Source organism: Calonectris borealis, chromosome 16 (genome assembly GCF_964195595.1).
Source record: "Calonectris borealis chromosome 16, bCalBor7.hap1.2, whole genome shotgun sequence".
NCBI lineage: Eukaryota > Metazoa > Chordata > Aves > Procellariiformes > Procellariidae > Calonectris > Calonectris borealis.
The window spans coordinates 14932654-14957108 of NC_134327.1; the positions used below are offsets into that span (position 1 = coordinate 14932654).

Sequence of the window (24455 nt, forward strand, 5' to 3'; positions counted from 1 at the left end):
GGCACATCCCTTACATTATTCATGCCGCCGCGAGCCCCGGCGGTTGGGTTACAGCCGGAGCCCAGCTGCCAGCACCGCGCTGCCTAACTCGCGGGGCGCCGCGGGAGGCAGGAGGCAGCTCCCGCCGGGCTGCGCCGAGGCTGCCGTCCCGCCGCCCCAGCGCCATGCCAAGGGGGGGGCCGCCGGCGGCCGAGGGAGCCACGTACGGGCACGTGTCTCGCCGAAACCGGGTGCAGGTAAATACCCTCCCGGGGCAGGCTGCGGGGTCGGGAGCTGGGCGGCGTGCCAGGAGCCGCCTCGTGCTGGCGCGGGGCATCGTCTCCCAGGACCCCGCCGGGGCCGGAGCATGAGCACCCGCCACCGCCGGGATGGTCGGCAAGAAGGGGGAGCCCAAAAAGGATGCGGAGGCCAAGGGGAAGGGGGGCAAAGGGAAAGGGAAAGATGGCAAGAAGGGCAAGAAGGAGGCGCCCAGCGAGTCGGAGGAGGCCTCGGATGCAGAGCTGCTGAAGGCAGAGGAGAGCGAGGAGACGGAGGCGGTGGAGGAGGAGAAGGACGAGGAGGCGGCGGCTGTGGAGGAGCCCAAGAAGGGGAAGGGGAAGGAGAAGAAGGGGGTGCTCAAGGGGGTGGTGGCGAAGAAGCCGGGCCGGGGAAAGAAGGTGCAGCTGGAGCCAGAGGAGGAGGAGGAGAAGAGCGATGCTGCGCCGGCCAAGAAGAACCTGAAGGGCACCTCCAAGCTGGTGATGGGGTTGGCGGCCGACAATGCCAAGAAGAAGAAAGGGGCCAAGGGCGCGGAGTCCAAGGGCCAGCCCAAGGCATCTGTGGAACCCAGCCTGGCCGAGGAGGAGGAGGCGGTGGTGCCGAAGGCCCAGGTGAAGCGGAGCCTCCGCAGCACCTCGAAGCTCTTCCTGGGCTTCAAGAAGCTGGGGTTGCATCGGCCCAAGAAGGGGCAGTTCAAGAACACGTCCCGCTTCTTCTGGGGGCTACAGAAGCACAGCACCAAGAGGAGGAAGAAGAAGAAGAACAAGGCGGTGCTCAAGTCCACCTCCAACCTGATGGTCCGCTTCAAGCGCGTGGGCAAGAAGAGGAAGGAGGCGGCCAGCAGTGCCCCGCCAGCGAAGCCGTCCTTCCTGCTGCTGCGGCGGGGCGGGCAGGCGGCCGAGGACGGCGCGTCCCTCTTCCGCCGGCGCCCGGAAAGGAAATTCAAGCCGCGGGCGCAGGTGCTGAGCAGGGCGGCCGCCGCCACGGGCTGGCTGGCCAGGAAGGTGCTGTCCCGGCGTGGGCGGCTGGCGGGGGGCGGCCGGGCGGCCAACGTGGCCTGGCTCTCCCGTATCGGCGCCAGGAAGCTGCCGTTCCCCGCGGAAGACGAGATCCTCAGGCACCGGGCCAACATGAAGCGGATCCCCAGCGGCAGCGGGCTGTCGGCCCCCGGTGCTGTGCGGCACGGCCAGGAGAGGCACAGCAGCACGGTGCGGCGTCCGTCCCGGCGGCGCTCCCAGCGCGTGCCTGCGGAGCTGCCGGTGCCGCGCTATGGGTGGGCCGAGGAGGAGGATGGAGCCTACAGCCGCCGGCGTGGCTACGCCAAGGAGGAGGATGGAGCCTGCAGCTCCCGCCATGGCTATGCCAAGATGGAGGATGGAGCCTATGGCCCCCGGCGTGGCTACGCCAAGGAGGCGGATGGAGCCTATGGACCCCAGCATGGCCACGCCGAGGAGGATGGAGCCTACGGCCCCTGGTGTGGCTACACTGAGGAGGAGGATGGAGCCTATGGTCCCCAGCACGGCTACGGCGAGGAGGAGGAAGGCTACATCCAAACCCCAGCCTACCCGGTGGGGTACGGCTTTGAGGACACCGACTACCCCGGCTATGAGGTGGAGGAGGAGTACGGCTCCTACGAGGGGGTTTGGGAGGAGGGTGACCCTCCAGGACACCCCTATGGCTACACGGAGCTCGAGGATGAGGGACCGTTCGGCGGGGGGTCCCCCCTCGCCCTCTACGACCCTTACGGCAGCGACCCGGAGTACAGTGAGGAGGCGGCAGGGCCCTTTGGCTATGGGGGGGACCCCTATGAGGACTTTGGGCAGACCCTCGCCGGGGGGTACCCAGGGGACGAATACCCCGAGCATCGCATCCAGTACAGCGAGGGGGGGTGGGCGCCGCACGCCCAGTCCTCCTGCAACCCCTACGCCATGACCCTGGAGGAGATCGCTGAGGCTGAGGAGCCTGAGGAGTGGGAGGAAGAGGAGGAGGAGGATGGGGAGTACCCCTTCTCCATCCTCAGCGCCTCCTCGCTCCGGGGTATGCGGGAGACGCTCTCCTCCAAGCTCTCCCTCAATAGGAAATTCAGGCTCTTCCCCCGGCCCCAGGTCAAGCTTTTTGGCAGGGACCGCCTGGACGTTCCCCTCCCGCCGTCCCCCCACCTGCCCACCACCCGCGACGAGGATGACTACGACGAGTACGAGCCACCGCCGGCAGCCCCCGGCCCCGCGGCATCCCCGGGGCGCCGGGTTTCGGCAGCGCGGGCGTGCGGGAGCCCGCTGGGGCAGTTCCTCCAGCGCTCCCTCTCGCAGCCCCCCGGCCGCCCGCCTCGGGGTGCGGGGGGATTTCGGGGCCCCCGCACCCCCCAGCCCTCCTACAGACGCTCCGTCCACAGACTGGCAGGGATGGAGAGCGCTGGCTCGGGGGGCCGGGACCCCCCACCACGAGCATCTCCAGCCAGGGGCCCTTCCCCGCCGGCGGGGCCCTGGGGGCAGCCCCCTCCCCGAGAGCCGGGGGCTGCGCCACGGCTGTCGCTCCGCAACCCTTTCGCCAACCCTGGGCGATCCCCATCGCCGCCGCCATCCCTGCAGCGCCCCGGCAGTGTGCGGGGCGAGGGGCCGCGGCGATCCCCCTCCCTCGGTGCCAGCATCCGGCGGTTCAGCCCTGAGCCCCCCACCCCACCGCCGGCTGCCCCCCGTTCTCCGGGACCAGTGGGGAGGCATTTGGGGGTGCCTGCGGCGGGGTCGGGGAGACCCCTGTCTCCACAGCCATCGCGGCGGAGCAGCCCCCCAGGGCTGCCGCTCCCCCAGGCCTGGCCCCGGCTTCCCGAGCCCCCCACCAAGGCCGTGAAGCCGCAGCAGAGGACCCCCTTCCTGGCACCGACCCCCCACCCTGGCAGCCGCCGCCTTGCCCCCCCTGGCCCCTCCTGGGACGAGGAGCTGCCCCCCTGGCAGGGTGTCACGCGGGGTCTCACCGGGGTGCCCCCACCACCCAGCCCCGCCCCCGGCACCCCCAAAACCTTCATCCAGCGCATCGGGCAGCCCCTTGCTGGGCTGGCCCCCCGCTCCCCCCTACTGAGGCCGTCTCCAGCCAAAGCGGGGGGCCGCAGCCCCTCCCCCAGACGCTCCGTGGGGCAGTCACTGGCATCGCTGCTTGTGGGGAGCATGGCCCCCACTCAAGCCCCTCCGTCCCCACCGCCTGCCCGCCGTCCCTCCTCCCGCTCACCCTCCTTGCCTCGGCGCTCATCCCAGCGGGACGGAAGCACCCACAAAGCACCGAGCCCACCGGCGGGGCACCGGGGCTGGGCTGATGCCGGGCGCCCCGTCCTTCCCTCCTCTCCACGCGGTGACCGGAGCCCCTCACCGCAGCGTCGTGCCGCTTTCCCAGCACCCCACGGCCGAGCCCCCGGCTCGCCGGCCGCCCCCCGCCGCGGCGCTCGTGCCCTGGGGCCGGCGGAGGCTGTCGAGGGCGACGGGGCGGCCGGGGAGGAGGGCGCGGGGCGCTACGCGGTGGTGACGCCGCAGGTGCAGAGGTTGGGCTCCTTCCGGCGGGCGTCCCGCATGTACAAGCAGCACTGGTCCACGCAGCACGTCGTGCGGGTGCGGGAGATGCCCGACGCCTGGACGGTCGAGCAGGGTCCCCCCCGGCAGCCCACCCAGCGCGGCCGGCGGTGGGCGAGCCAGCGGGGAGCCGACATCGCCCGATACCTGAGCCAGCGCTCGCCGGCGGGTGGCTGGCGGGACAGGCACCCCTGGGCAGACGGGTACCTGGGCACCAAGCAGCCCTGGCGCAGCAAGGTAACGCCGGCGGGGAGCCCGCTGCGGGTGCCGGCGGTGGGATGGAGCCGGGGGGGTGAGCCGGCAGCCGCAGGGACCTGGGATGGAGCGATGTGTCGAGATGGCTGCCGGCTCACCGGGGCACAAAGCCACCGGTGCTGGGGGGTTTGCAGAGCCCAGGGTGGGGGGTAAGTGGCTATGGGTGCACCGGGTGCTGGCGGGGGTCCTGCCACAGGGAGCAGGCTGGATAGGGAGGGGTCACTGCCCGTTGTGTGTCCCCCCCTCTGCACGGCCCCTTCGGGGACACTTGACTCTCACATATGGAAATGCTGAGACCCGATCTCCGGCTGGGACGGGCGCGGGTGGCACGCTGACCCGGCGGGTATCCGCTTTCCTGCCTGCCGCCTGGCCGGCCGCCAGCGCGGGCTCCTCCGTGCCACCCGCCCCGCGTCACCTCTGTGCGTGACTGTGGGGCACGGCCGTGGGGAGCAGCCCCCAGCCCCGCGGCTCAGCCCCCACCGCAGTCTTCTTCCATCATCTCCCCCGGAGGTGCCACCCTGCCCGGGGGGTCTCCGTCGCCCACCCCTTGCAGCCCCTGTGGGTGGCTGGGTGATCCGCGGGGTGTTGCGGTGGGGGTGGCACAGCCGGGGCTCGCCAGGAACAGCCTTTCCTGGGACGGTCCCCAGGGACGCCTTGGTGGCCCCATGTCCCCATTTCCAGTGCTGCTCTCTCCCCCGACGTGCAACACTCTTGCCTGTTTTGGGGGGACCTGTTTTGGGGCCACGAGATGCTCGCTCGGGCTCCCTGCCGCTCGGGGTCCCTGCCACTCGGGGTCACTGGCTGCAGGGTCCCTGGTTTGGGGTCACAGACAGTGGTTTTGGGGTGGTGGCGGTGACGGGGTGGGACGCTGGAGGGGGCCGGCGTGACCCTGCCGTGACGGAGCCGGGCTGGGTCGCTCCGTGCAGATGCAGTCGCTGTGCAGCCTGCCCATCGTGCGGTACCAGGAGCCGCAGGAGGAGGACGGGCTGGAGGACATGACCCAGCTGGAGTGAGTGTCCCCATCCCCTTCGCCTCCCGCCGTGACCCAGCGCTGCCGGGGCCAACGGGGCTGCAACCCCCCCCATGCACCCCACAGCCCCCCCTGCTCCTCACCCCATCCCATCCCGACACGGGGTCCACTCCAGCCTCCTGGGGCCAGGGATGCTGGGTACACGCTCGGGGACAGCAGACACCTCCTGTCCCCCCGCCACCCCCTAACGCAGCCTCTGCTCCACGCCAGGGACCTCCAGGAAGCCGCGGTGCTGAGCAACATCCGGACGCGGTTCGAGCGCCAGCTCATCTATGTAAGCTTCGGGGCGCACGGCATCCCCCGGAGACACCGGGTGTGGGGTCTTCGGGGAGGGTCATCGCTCTCCGAGCGCTGGCAGCCCCAAACCTCGCTCTCCCGCAGACCTACATCGGCAGCATCCTGGTGTCGGTGAACCCCTACCGGCTCTACAACATCTACGGGACGGAGCAGGTGCTGCAGTACGAAGGCAGAGCGCTGGGCGAGAACCCGCCGTGAGTACCGGGGTGTCCCTGAATGCCTTGCGGGGACAGGGGCACCCCTACCCGCCGTCACCCACCCCTGGGTCCTACAGCAGCCCCCGGGTGGTCCCAGGCCCCCGAGGACCCTCGGTCGCAGGGTGCTGGAGCAGCTGTGTCCATGCGTGGGGATGCTCGGGGCGCAGCGGGGGTCCCTGTGCTGGGGTGACGCTGCACCACACCCCCCACCTCTGCTTTCCCCCCTCCCCAGACACCTCTTTGCCATCGCGAACGTCGCCTACTCCAAAGTGATGGATGCCAAACACAACCAGTGTATCGTCATCAGGTGGGACACGGCTGTCCCCCCGGGATGGCCCCCAGTCAGCGCTGCTCTAATTGCCGGTTGCCAGGATGCTGCCGCCAGCCTGGCCCGGCCCCGGGGGCCGATGAGTGCCTCTGGGGATGGGGTGCTGGGTGCGTTTGGGATGGGTGCACCCCCTGGTCCCCTGCTCGGCTGGTGATGGCTCCAGCCGTGTCCCCCATCTGCGTTTCAGTGGGGAGAGCGGCTCGGGGAAGACCGAAGCCACCAAGCTGATCCTGCGCTACCTGGCAGCCGTCAGCCAGAAACGCAGCACTGCCCCGCAGGTAGGGTGCTGCCCTGGGGTCATCCCCGTCCCCTTGTCCCACCTCCCCACGCTCTCCTCCATCCCCTGGTCATGGCTCCACCGCTCTCTCCTTGTCCCCATGCTTCCACCCGGGCCACGGCAGATAGAGGTACCGGAGGGGACACGTGGGCTGGGATGGTTCAAGGGGACTGAGCATCGTGGTGGCATCTCTGCCACGTCACCCCAGTTGTGGGGGACAGCGGGGATGGAAAGCTGGAACGCGGTGCATGCACGTGTATGGGGTCCTTGCGCTCTCCTGCATCTTCATGCAAGCCGGCCACGGTGGACACTTCAAATTTTGGCACCCATGGGTGTCTGCACGGGGCAGGAGGTGGCAGGGAGGGTGGCAAGGCTGGCAGGGTGACAAGGGGGGGGTTCCATGGGAGGACAGCCCATGGCTGTAGCGTGTCAGGGTGGCCAGGCTGACCCCGTGGCTCTCCCTATCACCACGGCAGATCCTGGAGGCGACCCCTTTGCTGGAATCCTTCGGCAATGCCAAAACCGTGAGGAACGACAATTCCAGCAGGTTTGGGAAATTTGTGGAAATCTTTCTGGAGGAGTAAGTAATGCTGAGCAACGCCCGCGTGCTGCCGGCCCCCACCCCCTGTGTGTCACCCCCTGCCCCGGGGGTGCCCAACCCGGCGCCCAGCCCCACCGCCGGGCTGCCCCTGCCCCTTGGTTCTGGGGTGGGACACGCGCAGGGACACTTTTGGGGACAAACCTTGGTGGGGGAAAGGCGATGTCGCCTGAAGACAAGGCAACGTTTGCTGTCCCCGGGGTAGGGGCAGGGATGCTGTGCCCTGGGCTGGCATCCTGAGCGCTCCTGGTCCCCGTCCCTGTCCCCATGGCCCATCCCACCCTCACTCAGCCCCACTGATCCCAACGTGGGGGGGGGTCCGATTTCACGCCGGGGTGCAGCAGCTCCAGCCCTCACTTGGGAGCCTGGTGTGGGCACCTCTCCCTGCCCACCCATCCCTGGTGGGAGGCACCTGGGGACTGGTACTGACCCCTCCATCTGCTGGGGGAGCATCGGGGCAGGGGTGGGCACCGGGGCGGGGGGGTACCTCCCCTGCTGCTCCGAAGTTGCCAGCCGGGTGCCTGCTCTCATCCCCACAGCGGCTTGATCTGCGGTGCCATAACCTCGCAGTACCTGCTGGAGAAGTCCCGTGTGGTCTTCCAGGTGGGTGGTGAGGGGGTCCCGGGCTCTGCTCCCCCCCATCGCCCCCGCCCCAGCTTGGTCCTCTGCTCCCCAGGCCAAGAGCGAGCGCAACTACCACATCTTCTACGAGATGCTGGCAGGGCTGCCTGCGCAGCAGCGGCAGCGGTACTGTCTGCAGGGCGCCGAGACCTACTACTACCTGAACCAGGTAGCGTGCCACCCATCCGACCCCCCCACGCTGCCCGCTTTTTGGGGGGCTGGCTGAGCCCAGGGTGTCGGTGGGTTCCTGTGTCCTCCTGGATTTGGCATGCGGACGGGGAGGGTGCTCAGGGCAGGGTGTCCTCCCCACACACACCCCTGGGTGCTGCCCCCCGGGACCCGCTGACGGCACCGAGGGGGTCGTGTCAGGGTGGGAACTGCGAGATCCCCAGCAAGGACGACGCGGAGGATTTCCATCGGCTGCTGAACACCATGGAGGTGCTGGGCTTCAGCGTGGAGGAGCAGAACAGCATCTTCCGCATCCTCTCCTCCGTCCTGCACCTGGGCAACGTCTACTTCGAAAAATACGAGGTACGCGGAGCAGAACCAAGCTGTGCTCCTCGGGCCCAATTCGGGATGCGGCGGAGAGCGGGGGCTCACCGCATCCCACCACCTCCCCGTGTCCCGCAGACCGACTGCCAGGAGGTCGCCACGGTGGTGAGCGCCACGGAGATCCGGACGGTGGCTGAGCTGCTGCAGGTGTCCCCCGAGGGCCTGCAGAAAGCCATCACCTTCAAGGTGACGGTGAGTGTGGGAGAGGGGGAGGACAGGCAGGGACAGGGGATCCCTGGGGACCATGGCTGGTGTTGCTAAAACTCCATCACGCCGTTGGTTTTGTGCGCCCCAACCAGGAAACGCTGCGGGAGAAGATTTTTACCCCCCTGACCGTCGAAAGTGCCGTGGATGCCAGGTAGAGGGAAGGGGGGGCTGTGCTGCATGGGGGTACGGGGGGGGTCTGGCCCCCGGGGACGGGGCGGGAGGTGAGATGCCAGGCTGGGAAAGGGGACGGTCGGGTCCCCCAATGCAGATTAGGCTTTCCTGTGATTAAAACTGCAGCCCCAAGGGCTGCCCCGTGCACCACGTGGGGCTGTGATGGCTGCTGGCTACGGTGGTGGGGATGTGTGCCATGCCATGCCGTGCCATGCCGTGCCATGCCGTGCCGTGCTGGAGCTCCAGCGCTCTGCTCATCTGCCCCCTCCCCAGGGACGCCATTGCCAAGACCCTCTACTCCCTGCTTTTTGGCTGGCTCACGGACCGCATCAACAAGCTGGTGTACCCGCGGCAGGAGGCCCTCTCCATCGCCATCCTGGACATCTACGGCTTTGAGGTGAGCAGGATCCATCCTGGCTCCATGCCCCCAGCCACCAGCCCCGGGGCTGCGGGGTCTCAGGCGCCGCGGCCCCTTCTTCTTGCAGGACCTCAATTTCAACAGCTTCGAACAACTGTGCATCAACTACGCCAACGAGTACCTGCAGTTCTTCTTCAACAAGATCATCTTCCAGGAGGAGCAGGTGGGCCGGCGAGTGGTGCTGGGCTCTGCCCCCGTGCCGAGCATCACCGCGGGGCCGGGGACGTGGGGCTGACCGCGTGCCGGCCCCACAGGAGGAGTACCTCCGGGAGCAGATCGAGTGGAAGGAGATCCCCTTTAGTGACAACCAGCCCTGCATTGACCTCATCTCCCAGAAGCCTTACGGCATCCTCCGGATCCTCGATGACCAGAGCTGCTTCCCCCAGGTGAGGGGCTGCCTGAGCTGGACAAGCCCTGAGAGGTCCCAGGTCGGTGCCACCGGAGTGACTTCCCCCAGAGGACTGGATTTGCAGCAATTACTGAAAAACCCCTCCCAGCTGCCCTATAAAAGAGAGAAGGGTGGTTGCACCCTTCTGCCGATGGGGAAACTGAGGCACAGAGCAGCAGACGCCCATGACCACACGGCTGCTCGGTGGCAGAGCTGAGAGCAGGCTCTGGCTGGTTGTCCAGGCATCCCTCTCCCGACGCCTGCATCCCCGGGGGTGCTGAAGCCCAAGCCGTGCCTCACCCCTGCATCTGTCCCCAGGCCACCGACCACACGTTCCTCCAGAAGTGTCACTACCACCACGGGATGAACCCGCTGTACACCAAGCCGAAGATGCCGCTGCCCGAATTCACCATCAAGCACTATGCGGGGAAGGTGACCTACCAGGTGCGCAGTGATGGGATGCCCAGCCTGGGGATTTAAGGAGGGTTAAAGAGGAGGTTTATGGGGTTGATCCTGCACCAGGGGGTGAGGGGCAGCTCAGGGGGCCCGGCTGGGGGCCAGGAGCAGCCCCCCACCCACGATGTCCTGGCCTGGAGTTCCTCACCTCCCCCTGCCGTGCCATTGGGCTCCTCACTGTGAGGTTTTGCTCTTTGCCAGGTTCACAAGTTTTTGGACAAAAACTATGACCAAGTCCGTCAGGATGTGCTGGACCTGTTCATCAGCAGCAGGACCAAGGTAGGGCCCTGCCTGGCCCCGGCTCTGTGGTGCGGAGGGGACGCTGGGCACGGGTAGCCCCCTTCCATACACACCACTCTTCATGTCCCCACGCGTGTGTGTGCCCCCATGGCCGGTGAAGCCCAGGGGGACCAGGAGCAGAGGATGCCTCCAGCTCCACCCGGTGCCCTCTTCCCACGGGGTCCTCTGGGCTTTGACCCCTCCAGCATTGGCACAAATGGGCACGTGGGCTGCTCTTGCACTTCCCATGCCCGTGCCCATCCCCATCCCCGTCCAGGGAACCCAGCCACAAATAGGGGCTGCGACCTGCTCAGGGCTGGGCAAAAAGGCAGTGACCGGGCTGGGAAGAGGAGCTGGGAGAGCTGCACCATCCCAGCCACCTTTCTCCTCTCTAACCCTTCCCATCTCCCCAAGGTGGTGGCCAACCTCTTCTTCGGCCATGCCCAGGTGATGGCCCGGCAGAGGAGCCTGGTCAGGAGAAGCAGCACTAGGACACGGCGGTACAAGGCCCCCACCGTGGCCGCCCGGTTCCAGCAGTCGCTCCTGGACCTGGTGGAGAAGATGGAGAGGTCAGGGTGGGCAGAGCAGGCAGGGCAGGCAGCCAGGCCATGCTCCGGGGCTGGTGGGAGCAGGGTGATAGACAGACCCGAGCCCAAGGTGGCTGGGCTGGCTTTGTCCCCTGTCCCCCATGACCAACAGGGTCTCTGTGACGCAGGTGCAACCCCTTCTTCGTGCGCTGTCTCAAACCCAACAACAAGAAGGTGAGAACCAGCCCAGGGCTTTCCTGCCCGCGGCGATGCCAGTGCCGCCTGCCCTCACCGGCACGGGGAGCGTGGTGGGCGCACGGTGGGCAGGGGTCTGCCCGTGCGGCCGCTGAGGTTTCTCCTCATCTCCTCCCCAGGAGCCGGGGCTCTTCGAGGCCGACGTGGTCAGCAGCCAGCTGCGGTACTCGGGGATCCTGGAGACCATCCGCATCCGCAAGGAGGGCTTCCCCGTCCGCATCCCCTTCCTCGTCTTCATCGACAGGTGCCTGGGGGCTGCGGGTTGGGTACCACTGTCCCAGTGAGGAGAGGTCAGAAAGCTTATGGGTGTTTTGGGGGGCAGCGTTACCCTGGGGGTCCCCCATGGTGGGAGCTGGGAGCCCCCCGCTTTGGTGCACAGCACCGGGAGAAGCTGCTTTCCCAGGCATGGTGCTCATCACCACAGGGAGGGTCCATGCGGGTGTCCCGGTGGGGTCCCGCGCGGTGACGGTGACGGTGTCTCGGGCTCGCCCAGGTACCGCTGCCTCGTCGACATGTGGTCTAACGTCATTCCCAACGGGGCCAACTGCGTGGAGATGCTGAGGAACCTCTGCCCCGTCAGCCCCAGTACCTACTACGTCGGCGTCAGCAAGGTACCACCCCGGGCAGGGGGCTTGGCTCCGGTGATGCCCTGGGGGAGGGCGGCCAAGGTGGGGGGCTCACGGCGTCACCCCCCCTCCTAGCTCTTCCTGAAGGAGCAGCTGTACCAGGCGCTGGAGAGCAAGCGAGCCCGTGCCCATCACCTGGCCGCGCTCACGCTCCAGCGCTATGCTCGTACCTTCTTCATCAAGAAGCGCTTCCGCTCCCTCCGCCGAAAGATCGTCCTCCTGCAGAGCCGGGCGCGGGGCTACCTGGCCAGGTGGGGGTCCCGGGGGGCAGCGGGTGGGCACTGGTGGGTGGCAGAGGGGTGAAAGGTGCCCTCCCGCAGGCAGCGGTACCGGCGCATGCGGCACACGCTCATCAGGTTCAGGTCGCTGGTGCACATCTATGTGAACCGCCGGCGGTACCTCAAGGTGAGGCAGGGGCTGGCACATCCCAGGGGGGTCCCGGGCACCCGCTCCCACCCCACTGCATGCTCGGTGGTGCTTGTGGCACCCCCAGACCCTGAGCCCCCCAGACCCCATCCCCACCACCTCCTCCACGCCTCTTTGGGGTGAAAGCCTGGAGATGCCGGGGGGGCAATGGCACCCCATGGGGGTCCTGCTGCCTCCGGGTCTCCCTCCCGCCCGGCCGGGGCTCAGCGCGGCTGCTCTGTTTGCAGAGGAAGGAGGACGCCCGCCGGCGGGCGGAGGAGGAGAGGGAGAGGATGAAGCAGGTAACGGGGTGCGTGCGTGCGGGACGGGGGAGCGCGCATGTGTGATGCACGTGCAACCCGCGTTGCTGTGCCCTCGTCCCTGCCACGTGCTCGCCTGTCCTATGCTGCTGGCCGAGGCACCCATGGGTGCTGGGGCAGGGAGTAGCGTGGCGTGTGGGTGCATCCCTGTGCTGCGCTGGCAGGAGCTGACGAGGAGGGAGGTGGTGGACGTCACCCACCTGGAGATCCCGGCCGAGCTGATGGGGCTGCTGGAGGCTGCCGCAGGTGAGCGGGTCCCACACGGCCGCCGGCACTGCTCCCAGCCCCTCGTCCCCATCCCTGCGGCTGTGCCGTAGCCGCCCGCTGTGCCATAGCCGCCCAGGAGGTGAACACCGGCTGCGTGGTCCTGGTGCCGCCACCGGCGCTGCAGCCCGACTCCCAGCTCACCCTCCCGCTCGACATCAACGACTACTCCATGGCCAAGTACGTGCGGGGCCACTTCCAGGTAAGGTGGGCGCCGCGGCCCGGCGGCGGGGAGCCTGCCCCGATGGGCAGCCAGCTTTCGGGGAGTCCTCGGTGCCCCGGTCGTGGCTGAGCGGTTAGGTTCAGGGTCCCCGCGGCAGCCCGGCGGCTCCCCGCACCATCCCACCGGGATCTGCCCCGGCTTCGGCCCCGGGGATGCCACGGGATGCGAGAGGGGCCGGATCCGGGGCGGCTGCGGTGCTGCAGGGAGCTGGCGGCGGCTTGCCTCCCTCCCCGTGGGTTCCTGTCGTCTCCAGAGGCCGGGGGGACCCCGCTGAGGTTATCGGAGAGAGACCGGCCGAGCCCTCCTGGACGCCCGACGCGGGGCGGATCCGGAAACGCTGGGGCGGGAGACCAGGTCGCTTTGCTCCCGGGACCCCAGCCCCATCCCCAGTCGCTTTGGCCCCTTCCTCCTCCTCGCCCCCTACTTTTACCATGTGTTTCCCAGTCCCCAGCATCCCGAAAAACAGCGCCAGGGCTGGATCCTGCTCTCAGCCTCACTGAGGTGCCGCCATCTCTGGTGCTGCCAGCACAGCCCGAGCCCGTCCCTGTCCCGCTGCTGGGAGGCTGCCGGTCCCATCCTGCACCCCAGCCCCTTCGCAGCCCCATAGTCCCCATCCAGCATCAACGCCACGCTCAGCGCCGTGGGGCCGGCCCCTCGTGGCCTGAGGCTGTCCCCAGGGCCCGGGTAGCCACCGGTGCGGGTGTCACCGCAGGAGCCGGCGTTCGGGATGCTAACGGCCCCGCTGGCGGCCCCCCTCACCCGGCTGGACGAGGACCTGTGCCATGAGGCGCTCAGCCTCTTCCAGCTGGTAGGTGGGACCGTGTGGGATCCGGCACCGCGGTCCCTTGCCCGTTCCCTGCCCGGGGCCGGAGGGAGGACCTTGCTGTCCCCGCGGCAGATCCTGCGGTTCATGGGGGACCCGGGGCTGGGCGGCCCGCAGGAGACCCTCTTCGGGAACTACATCGTACAGAAGGGGCTGTCGGCGCCGGGGCTGCGGGACGAGCTCCTGGCACAAGCTGCCAACCAGGTCTGGCGTAACACCAACGTCAACAACGAGGAGCGGGGCTGGCTGCTGCTGGCCGCCTGCCTCAGCGCCTTCCCCCCCTCCGCCGCCTTCGACAAGTACCTGCTCAAGTGAGCTGGGGCTGGGGACGGGGACCGGGGCTGGCTGGGACCCTTGGGGATAGCCTGGTACGCGTGCCCGGGGCCACTGCTGGGTCCCTCCCGGCCAGCCTGGCACATGTGCCTGGGGATGCTGCCCAGGTCCCTCCTGCAGCATCCTCCCTTCCCCACAGGTTCGTCTCCGACTACGCCTTTGCTGGCTACAAGCCAGTGTGCCAGCGCAAGCTGATGCACGCCATGGCGCGGTCACAGCTGGGCACCGCGGCCGCCCGCGCCTACCCGCCCTCCCTGCTGGAGTGGACGGCAAACCGGCAGCAAGCCAGCATGGCGCTCGACCTCCACTGCTTCACCGGTGCGGGGCAGCGCGGGGCGGGGGGCACAGCGGCGGGAAGGGTCGGTCCCGGCTTGGCCACCCTGTCACCGTCACAGGCAGGAGGGGACCTGCGGGACCCGCTCACCACCCGTCCCTCCCCAGGTGACCAGTTCTCCTGCCCTGTCCACTCCTGGAGCACAGGCGAGGACCTGGCAGGGGATGTCCTGAAACACAGGTACCCACCAGCTTGGCACCCACCCACCCAACGGGGCAAGCACGGGGCACATTGGGTGCCCCCGGTCACGCCAGGGCCATTTCGGGTGACCCCAGGATCTGGGGGCTGGGATGCCCAGCTCGTGGGCAGGGTGTCCCCGTGGAGCCGGGGCACTGCTGGCAGCCCGTGCTCGTCCCCAGCGTCCCGCTGTTGGCAGGGGACTGGCAGAGGGCTGGCGTGGCTGGTCTGTGGCCATGAAGGCGGGTGCCCAGTGGGCCGAGCTGGCCGGCCACGACTATGTCCTGGACCTCGTCTCCGACCTCGAGCTGCTCCGGGGCTTTCCCAAGCAGAAGTCTTGCTTCCTCCTTGCATGGGAGGGGGCCGACAGCCGCGACGGGGACAGCCAGGCGTAGGTACCCGGGCAGGGACGGGTCCCCCGTCATGGTGCTGGTTGGGAAACACCGGCGCTGGGCTGGATGGGTGCCAGCAGAGGTGTGGGTCGGGGTCCCAGGAGGGGTCTGGCACCCAGCGGGTGTGGGATGAGCACATCCTCCCTCTCTGCAGGGTGCTGGGACACGGCTTGGATTTGGATGAAGTGCCTCCTCCCCCGGCTGTGAAAGCCCCCACGCTGCCATCCACGGAGTCGTACCCCACCCACGGTAGGGCATCATCCCCCCTGGACCCCCCGGAGCTGCTGGTGGGGCCGTGCCGGTGAAGCCCTGCCGCTGCCAGCTCATCCCTCCTCATCCCCCAGCAGACGGGGACTTCGGGGAGCCGCGCAGCCAGAAGGGTCTGGACCGGTACCTGGACAGCCTCTTCGATCCCGTGCTCTCCTATGGCAATGGGGTGAGAGGGGCGTCCCCCTGCCCGAGGCAGAGGGAGTCCAGCATTTTGGGGGTGCAGGTGGCTTTGCCTCCGTCCCCTGACACCTGCCCCCCAGGAGCTGGAGAAGCCGGCCGCCATCTCGCAGAGGATGAAGGGAGGAGGTGGCACGGGAGGGGGGAACGGCAGCGGTGATGCCGAGCGGAGCGGACCCCCCGTGCCTGCGGAGACGCGTCAGCCAAGGGGTGAGTGCCCCGAGCACTCCTGCATCCCAACCCAGCTCCCTGCCTCAGTTTCCCCACTTGATCCCTGGTTCCTGGTGTGGGGGACATCCCTGCACCCAGCGCCCCACAGCCCCGGTACGGGGCTGCAGGACGCCCCGGCTGAGCTCTCCTCCTTTGCCGTCACAGGCGCGGAGCCAGCCCGGTCCCCGCAGCACCGGGCAGATGTCAACGAGCCGCCTGGGCCCCCGGTCAGTGGGGCAGGGCCAGGGGGGCCGGGAGGGGTTGAGCCCTGCCTGGCCTCTGCTGTGGGGCAGCTCTCCCGGGTGGCTCCCCAGGGATGGGGGCAGCGGGTGGGGTGCCGGATGCTCACGGCGCGGTGTCCCTTGCAGGGCAGAGCAGCAGAGGGGACACCAACCCGTGTCCCTCAGCCACGGCCCTACTTGCAGAAAGCCGGTAAGGGGTCCCGGTGCAACGGGGTGGCAATGGGGACTCGTGGTCCCAGGCGTGAGGGCGATGCCTGATCCCCCCTGCGCCACGTGCTTGGCCCCGCAGCACCCGTGGGCCGGCAGTGGCCAGGCGAGCTGGTGCAGCATTCCCGGCTCAACTCGGAGCACTTCCCGCGGCCCACGCACGACATCCGCAACATCATCCGGCAGTGCCAGCCGGCCCCGCGCCGCTCCCAGCCCCCCAGGTACCCACCCTGGTCGCCGGCCGAGCTGCGGGCTTCTCCTGCCTGCGAGCGCATGTGCCGGCCCTGATGCTGGGGTGCAGGCAATGTTGGGGTGCAGGCAATGTCGGGGTGCAGGTGATGCTGGGGGTGCAGGCGATGCCAGGGTGCAGGCAATGTCAGGGTGCAGGCGATGCTGGGGGTGCAGGTGATGTCAGGGTGCAGGCAATGTCGAGGTGCAGGTGATTCTGGGGGTGCAGGTGATGTCAGGGTGCCAGCAACGTCAGGGTGCAGGCGATGCTGGGGGTGCAGGCGATGTCAGGGTTCAGGCAATGTCGGGGTGCAGGTGATGCTGGGGGTGCTGGTGATGTCGGGGTGCAGGTGATGCTGGGGGTGCAGGCGATGCCAGGGTGCAGGCGATGTGGGGTGCTGTCTCCGCAGCAAGCTCTTTGAGAAGAAGCTGGACCCCCATGAGGAAGCCATGCAGATCCTGAAGGAGCAGCTCTCGGCAGCCCGGGTGCCAGCGGCTGCGGTAGGGCTGCGGCTGCCCCCGTGTCCCCCGTGCCGGGCTGGGGGAGCCACCGGCCCCAACCGCAGCCCGCTCTCTGCCTCGCAGGGGCCCAAGGAGGCGGTGGCCGCGGTGAAGCCGGTCACCAGCAGCAGGTACCAGCTGCGAGCGCCGACAGGGCATCCGACGGCCACCCGGCCCCCAGGTATCGCAGGGCAGAGCTGCGGCTCTGGGGGGGCCAGGGCGGATTGGGGCACCTCGTCCTCCCCGGTGGCACCGGGTGATGCCTGACGCGGCCGGGCATGGGTCCGGCTCTCCAGCATCCTCATGGGATAACCACTGTGTCCGGATAAACCCTCCCTGCCCCACGGCTGGCTCCCGTGCCTCAGTTTCCCCGGGTGGAGAGGGGCTCTTGTTGGTCCCCCCCAGGGATGTGCAGGGCTTTCCGTCCCTTTGCAGTCTCCATCTCGCGGGAGCTCCCGTCTGAGGCGCAGCAGGTCCAGACCCAGCTGCACCGGAGCTGCAGCGAGGATTTCTACACCTACCACAACGTGCCCTGGAAAATATACATCCGCAAGGAGGTGTGGAGGGGGGACAGGGACAGGCTGGTGTCAAAGCACTCTGGGGATAAAGGGGGCTTTTCGCCAAGCCCGAGGCCCTGCGGGGTGGGTGATGCCAGCGATGCCATGCTGGTCTCCCTCCTGGCAGGTTTTTTACCCCAAGGACAGCATCAACGACCCGCTGCTGCTCGACCTCATCTTCCGGCAGGTGAGGCACCCATCCGGCCCCAAAGCCCCCCCAGGGGTCCCCTGGGAGCTGGGGTATCCCAGCACTGGGGTGATGGTTTACCCATCCCACCGCGGCCATCCCGTCTTCCCCCGCCGAGCTGCCGTGGAGGAGCAGGGGGTGCCGGGCACCGGGCAGGGCAGAGGGGCTGGGGGGCACATGGCTCCCCCCGCACAGCCCCGCCACTCCTCAACCCCTTCCCCAGATCTTCAATGACACGCTCTCCGATACCTGCATCCGGATCAGCCAGGAGGAGCGGCTCCGCTTGAAATCCCTCTTTGGTAACCCTCCCCTGCACCTCCGCGTCCCGCCGCGCCCGGGCTGGGGGGCTAACACCTCTGGGGCCCAAACCTGGGGGTCTCACACCCAGCCGCTCCGGTGACCACTGTCATCTCCTGGGCATCTCCAAGCCACAACCGGCTCTGCTTAAAGCCGGGGTAGTTTTGCCTCCAAATGCAACAACCCCCCCCATCATTTAGTGCTCCACAAAGTCACAAGTTGTGTCAGGTCTCAGCCAGGCTTGCTGTCTTAGGGGGTGCCCGGGGCAGGGGGCAACTGTCTCGCCATCACGGTCCTGCCAGGCTGGGGAAGGGGATGAGCATCCCTGTGTCCAGATCCTGCCCGGAGAGGGGGGACGCTCACCAGGGGCTATTTCTCTCCGCAGCGGAAAACAAGCTGGATTCCTTCAGCCCCGTGGCCACCGAGAGCGTCAAGAGGGAGATCATCGCCGCGGCCCGGGACGGCTGTGAGGTGTATTTCTCGCGTCTCTTCCCCGCCACGGTGAGGGTCCAGCCGCAGGGCGGGTCGTTGCGGGGGGCATCGCAGCCCGTGCCCCCGGCTGAGGCAGCGTCCCGGCCCGCAGGGCAGCGTGGGGACGGGCGTGCAGATCCTGGCCGTGTCCCACACCGGCATCAAGCTGCTGCGGCTGGTGAAGGGCACCAACGTCCCTGGGGAGCAGCTGCGGGTGCTGCGGGCATACAGGTAGGCGTGAGGAGCCCGGGCGGTCGGGGTGGGATGGGTGCCGTGGGTGCTGGGTGTTTCAGCCTCCCCTCGCCCTGCCCCAGCTACGCCGACGTGCTGTTCGTGACCACCCCGTCCAGGAACATGCTGGAGTTCAACCTGCGCAGTGAGAAGCTCATCCTCTTCTCCCCCAAAGCCCCCCAGGTCAAGGCCATGGTTGACCACTTCATCACGGAGCTCAGGAAGGTGGGGGGTGACCCGGGGCCATGGGGGGGGTGGCTGGGGGCATGTCCCGGGGGCCAGACCCTGTCTGTGTGCCTGCATTTGGGGGACCGGGGTGGGCAGCCGAGGGCACCCTGCAAATGGGACTGTGCCTGGGGTGAGGGGGGATTGGGGGGTGCACCCTGAGGTGGTCCTGCAGCTGTGGGTGCTTGAAGCCCCTGTGCTGAGTGGGATGTGGGTGTGCATGGGAGTGCATGGATGTGCATGCATATGCCTGCATGCACGGGCTGTGCCAGCCCCCCACTGTGCCCAGGACTCCCAGTACGTGGTGGCTGTGAGGAACTACAGCCCCGAGGACAGGGGCCAGCTCAGCTTCCACAAAGGGGACATCATCCACCTGCAGCCGCTGGAGCACCCTGAGAGAGGTGAGTGCTCCACACATCCCCCCATGCCGAAACACCCTCAATGGGGGGCATGGGGGATGGCAGGACTGACGGCTTCACCGGCCCCAGAGGTGGCCATGCCCTGGCCTCGCATCCTCTGACTCCCCGTGTCCCCATGGTGTCCCCGCAGACCGCTACTATGGCTGCGTGGTCCGCAAGAAGGTGATGTACCTGGAGGAGCTGAAGACGGGCACCCAGGATTTTGGTGGGTGCCGTGCTGTCCCTGTGCATGTCCTCAGTGCACGTACAGCTGCCCTGGGCCGTGCCCTCTCCTGGGGCTGGGGCATGGGGCAGTTTCCTGCCTCTGTCACCCCCCAGCACGATGCTTTTGGCTCTTTTCGGCACCCACTCGATGCAGGGGGATGCTCCCCTGTGGTTCCCACCCTGGGTGGCAATGGGTGCTGCCCCACGTCCCTGCAGGTGATGGGCTTTGTGGCCTCTGATCTGTGCCTTTACCTCGAGCAATGCCAAACTGCAGCCGTTTACAGCCAAAACCCGTGGCCAGACCCTCTGGAAAGGGCTCGGGGTGCAGGGAGCGGGCAGAGGCTTTTCGGGGGGTGACCCCCAGGGCTGCCAGCCTGGGGCCATCCCCACCGTCTGCCTGGCGCAGGGTGGAAGTTCGGGGCCATCCACGGCAGGTCAGGGCTCTTCCCCGCTGAGTACGTCCAGCCCGTTGCGGCCCCCGACTTCGTCCATTTGCCGGCAGAGAGGAAAGAGGAGCCCAGGGACAAGCAGGGCAAGGTGGCAGCTTCGGCGGCCGTGGCCGTGGCCGTAGCCTCCACCGCCGTGGCCCAGGAGCTGGACCGGAAAACCGAGGTGGGTGCTGGCCCGGGGCTGTTGCCAGCACGATGCCGGCTGTGCCCGGCGCCCACCGCCCCGCTCCGCAGGCGTCCCCCGCCAGCACTGCCTTTGCGGAGGGTCCAGAGGGAGACGGCGTCGAGCAGCTCGGGGCCGGCGCGGGGACATGCCCCATGCTGGCCTTCGCCCGGCGGTATTTCCGTGCGGCACGGCACGGGACCACGTGAGTGCCCGGTGGCGGGACGGGGACACCCCGCGATGGGGACACCTGTGCCCACCCGCTCCCTCGTCCCTCTCCCAGGGACTCCTGCGGGACAAAGGCCAAGAGGGACGTGCCCGATGTGCTGGAGATGCTGACGTTCACCAAGGTACAGGGAAGTGGGGTGCCTGAGGGTGCCCCTGCCCTGCTGTCACCCGCGGGTCCCCCTGAGGTCCTGGTATGCTCGGGAGCTCCCGAATACCACCCCAACCCCCATCCGATCCCTCTGGCTGCTCCCGAGAGCTGACCCTCTCCCCCTCCAGACCCCCATCCAGGAGTCGCTCATCGAATTTGTGGATGGTGGCATCAGCAAACTGGCCGCCGAGGCTTTCCAAGGTAGGCAGGGGGGGACAAGCGCCCTGTCCCCCTGCCCCATGGCCATCCCCAGCCCCATCTTTGGAGGAGGGAGGGGGGCAGGACCGAGGTGGGCAGATGGGGTGGCCTGGGGTGGGGGTTTAGCTCCTCTGGTCCCACTGCCCCGCGTGCCCGGGATGTTGCCCACACCCGGGGGACCGTGTGCCCGGGGAAGGGATAGGGTGAGCTGTGTCACCACATGGCTTTGTCACCCCCAGCCGTGATGAAGTTCATGGGTGACCACCCTCTGAGGGGGCAGACGGAGCTGGACGCCATCTGCACCATCCTCAAGGTAAATCCCCCGCTGGGCAGGAGGGTGGCAGCTGGGGACGTCCCCAGCCGCAGAGCGAGCCGTGCCTGTCCCCCAGCTGTGCGCGGGGCACGAGGTCCTGCGGGACGAGGTGTACTGCCAGATCATCAAGCAGGTCACCAGCAACACCAGCTCCAAGCCGTGAGTCCCTGCAGCCGTGCCGTCCATCCCAGCTGGAGGCACTGGGGACATTTGTGTCCCAGGCCAGGCTGAGCAGCTCCGACGTGGGGGGGGAGACCCGGGTACCCCACCCTCACAGCGGGCTGCGCTGCTCACCGGGGCGGTGGGTGCCATTGCAGCCGCTGTGGGCACCCTTGCCCTCCCTGGAGACTCAGGCCCGGCTCTTCCCGGCAGGGACAGCTGCCAGAGGGGCTGGAGGCTGCTCTACATCTTCGCTGCCTACTACAAGTGCTCCGAGGTGCTCAGGCCCTTCCTCCTGGCCTTCCTGCAGGACGCTAGCGGGCACCCGGAGCTGCCTTTCCAGGGTAGGGGCTGTGCACGCCCCAGGGTGCTGGGTGCGCAGCGGGGAAGGACGCCCTGGGGAGTCACAGGGCTCTGGAGGTGCTTTAGCAGAGCCAACGTCATGGCTCAGCCCCGTCCTTCACCCCGGTCCCTGTCCCTGCCAGGCATCGCCAAAGCCTGCGAGCAAAACCTGCGGAAAACCCTGCAGTTCGGCGGCCGCAGCCTCTTCCCCAGCAGCATGGAGCTCAGGGCCATGGTGGTGAGGCCGGGTGCTCATGGGTGCCCGTGGGCAGGGCTGATGCCAGCTTGAGATCCCCCCCGGAGGTTCCGGATCCCCCCATGGGCTCAGGATACCCCCATGGTCTCGGGATCACCCCTGGACACTGCCCTGGAGCTGAGCTGATGGCCCCTTGCTGGCATGGGGAGCACGGTCCTTTTTGAGGTCTGCTCTCCAGGGCCACCACTTTGGGGGTGCCCTGAGCTTTCAGGGGTCCCCAGCAGGGACGCAGCTCTGTGCATGTGGGGCAGGGGGCACAATGGCTCACCTGGGCAGGATGGGCAAGATACAGGATGATCCCCATGGGATGATCCTCGCGGGATAGCTTGGGGATTCGGGGTGTCCTTTGGGGTCTTGCTGTGCGAAAGGCCCCCCTGCACCCCAACATGTCCCCCCCCACGCAGGCTGGACGCAGTGCCAAGCGCCAGCTCTTCCTCCTGCCCGGTGGCATTGAGAGGCACCTCAAGATCAAGACGTGCTCGGTGAGTCGGAGGGAACAAGAGGCTTGGTGCACCCAGGGCTCGTGGTGACCCCCCGGTTGTGGGCTCCCCAAGGGTGTGGATGCGGGGGGCTGCACCCCTCGGCTGTCCCTGAGCTGGAGGACTTCATTCTCTGGGAAAGGGAGATCCCTTCCCTAGGGAGCCGCATGGGATGAGCCTCAATGCAGGACCCATTGGTGGCCTCCAGCGTGGCGGGGGGACGTGGCAGCGTCCCAGCTGCCTGTCCCCATGCGCAGGTGGCTCTGGACGTGATCGAGGAGCTGTGCTGCGAGATGGGGCTGCAGCACCCGGAGGCTTTCGACGAGTACATCCTCTTCGTGGTGACCGACAGAGGTGAGGGGCTGGCGGGGACGGGACGGATGTGCGGCCAGTGGGTGCCGCGCATGGTGGCCACGCTCAGGCTCCCGGGACGGCGCAGGGCAGAGCGTGCGGCCGCTGACCCGCCGGGAGTACATCCTGGACGTGGCCGCCGAGACAGAGCACCGGGATGCCGGCTACACCTTCTGGTGCCGCCGCGTGGTCTGGAGCCAGCCCCTCAAGTTCGACAACGAGCTGTACGTCACCGTCCACTACAACCAGGTCGGGCCACCCCACCAGGCTCCCCTGGGGCCACCTCCCTGTTCCCCCCCGGGCATCCCCCGTCCCTGAGCCGTGTCCCTGCGCTCTCTCCCCCCCAGGTGCTCCCCGACTACCTCAAGGGGCTGTTCACCGTCCTGCCGCCCGCGAGGCCGGGAGAGCAGCACTTCCCGCACGTGGCCAAGCTGGCCGCCCTCCAGCACCGAGCCAAGGACCGCCACCACCTCCCCACCGCGTACGGCCAGGGGCGGGGGGTCCGGGGAGGGGGGCATGTCCCATGGGGTGCGGGACCCGCTGGCCAGCACTGGCGCTGACCTCCGGCTCCCCGCAGGAGGGAGGTGCAGGACTACGTCCCCCCGCAGCTCTTCCGCCTGCTGAAGGCCCAATCCTGGCTCCACATGGTGACCCAGCACATGCAGCAAGCCCAGGCGCTCAGCGCCCACCAGGCCAGGGCACAGTTCCTGGGTGAGCAGGCGCAGGATGGGGATGGGGAGGTGATGCTAACGGGGAGGTGATGCTAACGGGGAGGTGATGCTAACGGAGAGGTGATGCTAACGGGGAGGTGATGTTAACGGGGAGGTGATGTTAATGGAGAGGTGAGACTTATGGGGAGATGATGTTGCCGGGGATGCAATGCTGCCAGGGACGCAATGCTAACGAGGACACAATGCTAATAAGGATGCTAATGCTGCTGGGGATGCAATGCCGCCGGGGATGCAATGCTGCCGGGGACGCAATGCTGCAGGGTGGTTCCTCCACGGGGAGGCTGGGACAGGCAGCCCCTGGCCCTGCGTGGAGCTGGGGCACTGCACGGCCAGCGGGATGCTGCGCACGGGGGGACAGGACCGCAGTGGCAGGGCAGGACAGGGCAGGCTGCTCCCAGGCCCCACGCTCGGCCACCCACTTTCCCAGCAGGCTGCAATGGGGTCCCTTGGCTGCTCCCGGGCCCAATCCTGCTCCCAGGCCAGAGCCTGAAGTGGTGCAAGGCTTTGGGAGCCAGCCCAGCTCCTGCCAGGCATGGGGCTGGCTGGGACCCTTGGCAGAGCCCCCGTGGGTGCCAGCCACCCTAGGGCCCGGGCAGGAGGGGGTGGCAGCGGGCACTGAGACCCCATCCTCCACCCCGCAGGGCTGCTGAGCGCCTACCCCATGTTCGGCTCGTCGTTCTTCTACATCCAGAGCTGCAGCAACAACGCCATCGTCTCGCCCTGCATCCTGGCTGTCAACCAGAATGGCCTCAACTTCCTCAGCAAGGAGACCCATGTATGTGGGGGGCTGTGGGGGGCTGTGGGGGGCATGGGGTCCCATGGGGACCACCCAGCCCCCCTGCTCCTGCTGCAGGGACAGAGCCAGGCGGCACCGTGAGATGTGAGGGAAGGTGGGGGGTGATGTCCCTCTCCAAAGGGGGCAGGGTCCCTCGGTCTGGCCCCAGCAGGCCAGGTCTGCCTGCCCGTGCCTCCCCTGTGCGGAGGGGGGGGCTGCATCGCTGGCACCCTCCATCCTGCACCCGTCTGCACCCGCTCTGGTCCTCTGTCCCCTTGGTGGCGTTCCTGGGTCCCCCGGGTGCGTGGGCCACCCCTGCCGTCCCCCCCTCAGGAGCCCGTCGCCAAGTTCTCGCTGAAGGAGATCCAGTCGACGCGGACGCAGCGGCCGACAGCCGGATCCAGCTACCCCTACGTGGAGATCACGCTGGGCGACCTCCTGGCCCAGGGCATCACCCAGCTGCAGCTGGAGCAGGTAGGGGACACTCGGGGGGGGGGCCTGGGGGGGGCCCTGCCGGAGTTCCCGCGGCGGTGGCATGGCCACCGACGGCGTGTCCCCCTCGCAGGGCCTGGAGCTGTGCCGCGTGGTGGCCGCGCACGTGGAGAGGCTGCTGGGTGCCCGGGAGAAGAGGCTGACGCTGCCGCCCAGCGAGATCACCCTGCTCTGAGCCCGCCATGGACCCCCACCGCGGACCCCCGCCACGCCCGCTGCGGGGGACAGAGGATGCACCGATCCCGGGGTGTCCCCAGCCTGCGCTGCTCACACCTCGCTGTTGTTCTTGGGGTTTTATACACGCCCATGGGCCCGGCCCGACTCGGCGTCGATGGTTTTGTGCTGCGCTCGGTGCTGGGGGGGGTGTGTGGGGGGGG

General features: G+C 68.3%; 1 protein-coding gene across 1 annotated transcript; it reads left to right on the top strand.

Annotated features, from left to right (window-relative positions):
• The first annotated feature begins 368 nt into the window (after window positions 1-368).
• Window positions 369-24253, top strand: MYO15A (myosin XVA). Its single transcript, XM_075164880.1, has 63 exons — window positions 369-4052; window positions 4997-5079; window positions 5311-5374; window positions 5482-5591; window positions 5827-5901; window positions 6110-6200; window positions 6676-6779; window positions 7337-7400; window positions 7474-7587; window positions 7788-7949; window positions 8049-8162; window positions 8270-8328; window positions 8622-8745; window positions 8834-8929; window positions 9021-9152; window positions 9473-9598; window positions 9812-9889; window positions 10304-10458; window positions 10605-10650; window positions 10791-10915; window positions 11165-11282; window positions 11373-11548; window positions 11618-11702; window positions 11951-12004; window positions 12187-12268; window positions 12358-12488; window positions 13222-13317; window positions 13408-13643; window positions 13805-13983; window positions 14107-14179; window positions 14376-14567; window positions 14723-14817; window positions 14913-15004; window positions 15099-15225; window positions 15391-15452; window positions 15594-15657; window positions 15757-15895; window positions 16313-16403; window positions 16488-16584; window positions 16839-16960; window positions 17088-17147; window positions 17371-17446; window positions 17830-17945; window positions 18028-18146; window positions 18230-18371; window positions 18661-18772; window positions 18921-18995; window positions 19401-19606; window positions 19678-19811; window positions 19890-19956; window positions 20111-20183; window positions 20420-20493; window positions 20570-20652; window positions 20866-20996; window positions 21138-21232; window positions 21655-21732; window positions 21987-22083; window positions 22169-22329; window positions 22428-22561; window positions 22658-22791; window positions 23453-23586; window positions 23920-24060; window positions 24152-24253. The coding sequence occupies exons 1-63, from the start codon at window positions 369-371 to the stop codon at window positions 24251-24253; spliced, it is 10461 nt and encodes a 3486-aa protein (XP_075020981.1).
• The last annotated feature ends 202 nt before the right edge of the window (window positions 24254-24455 follow it).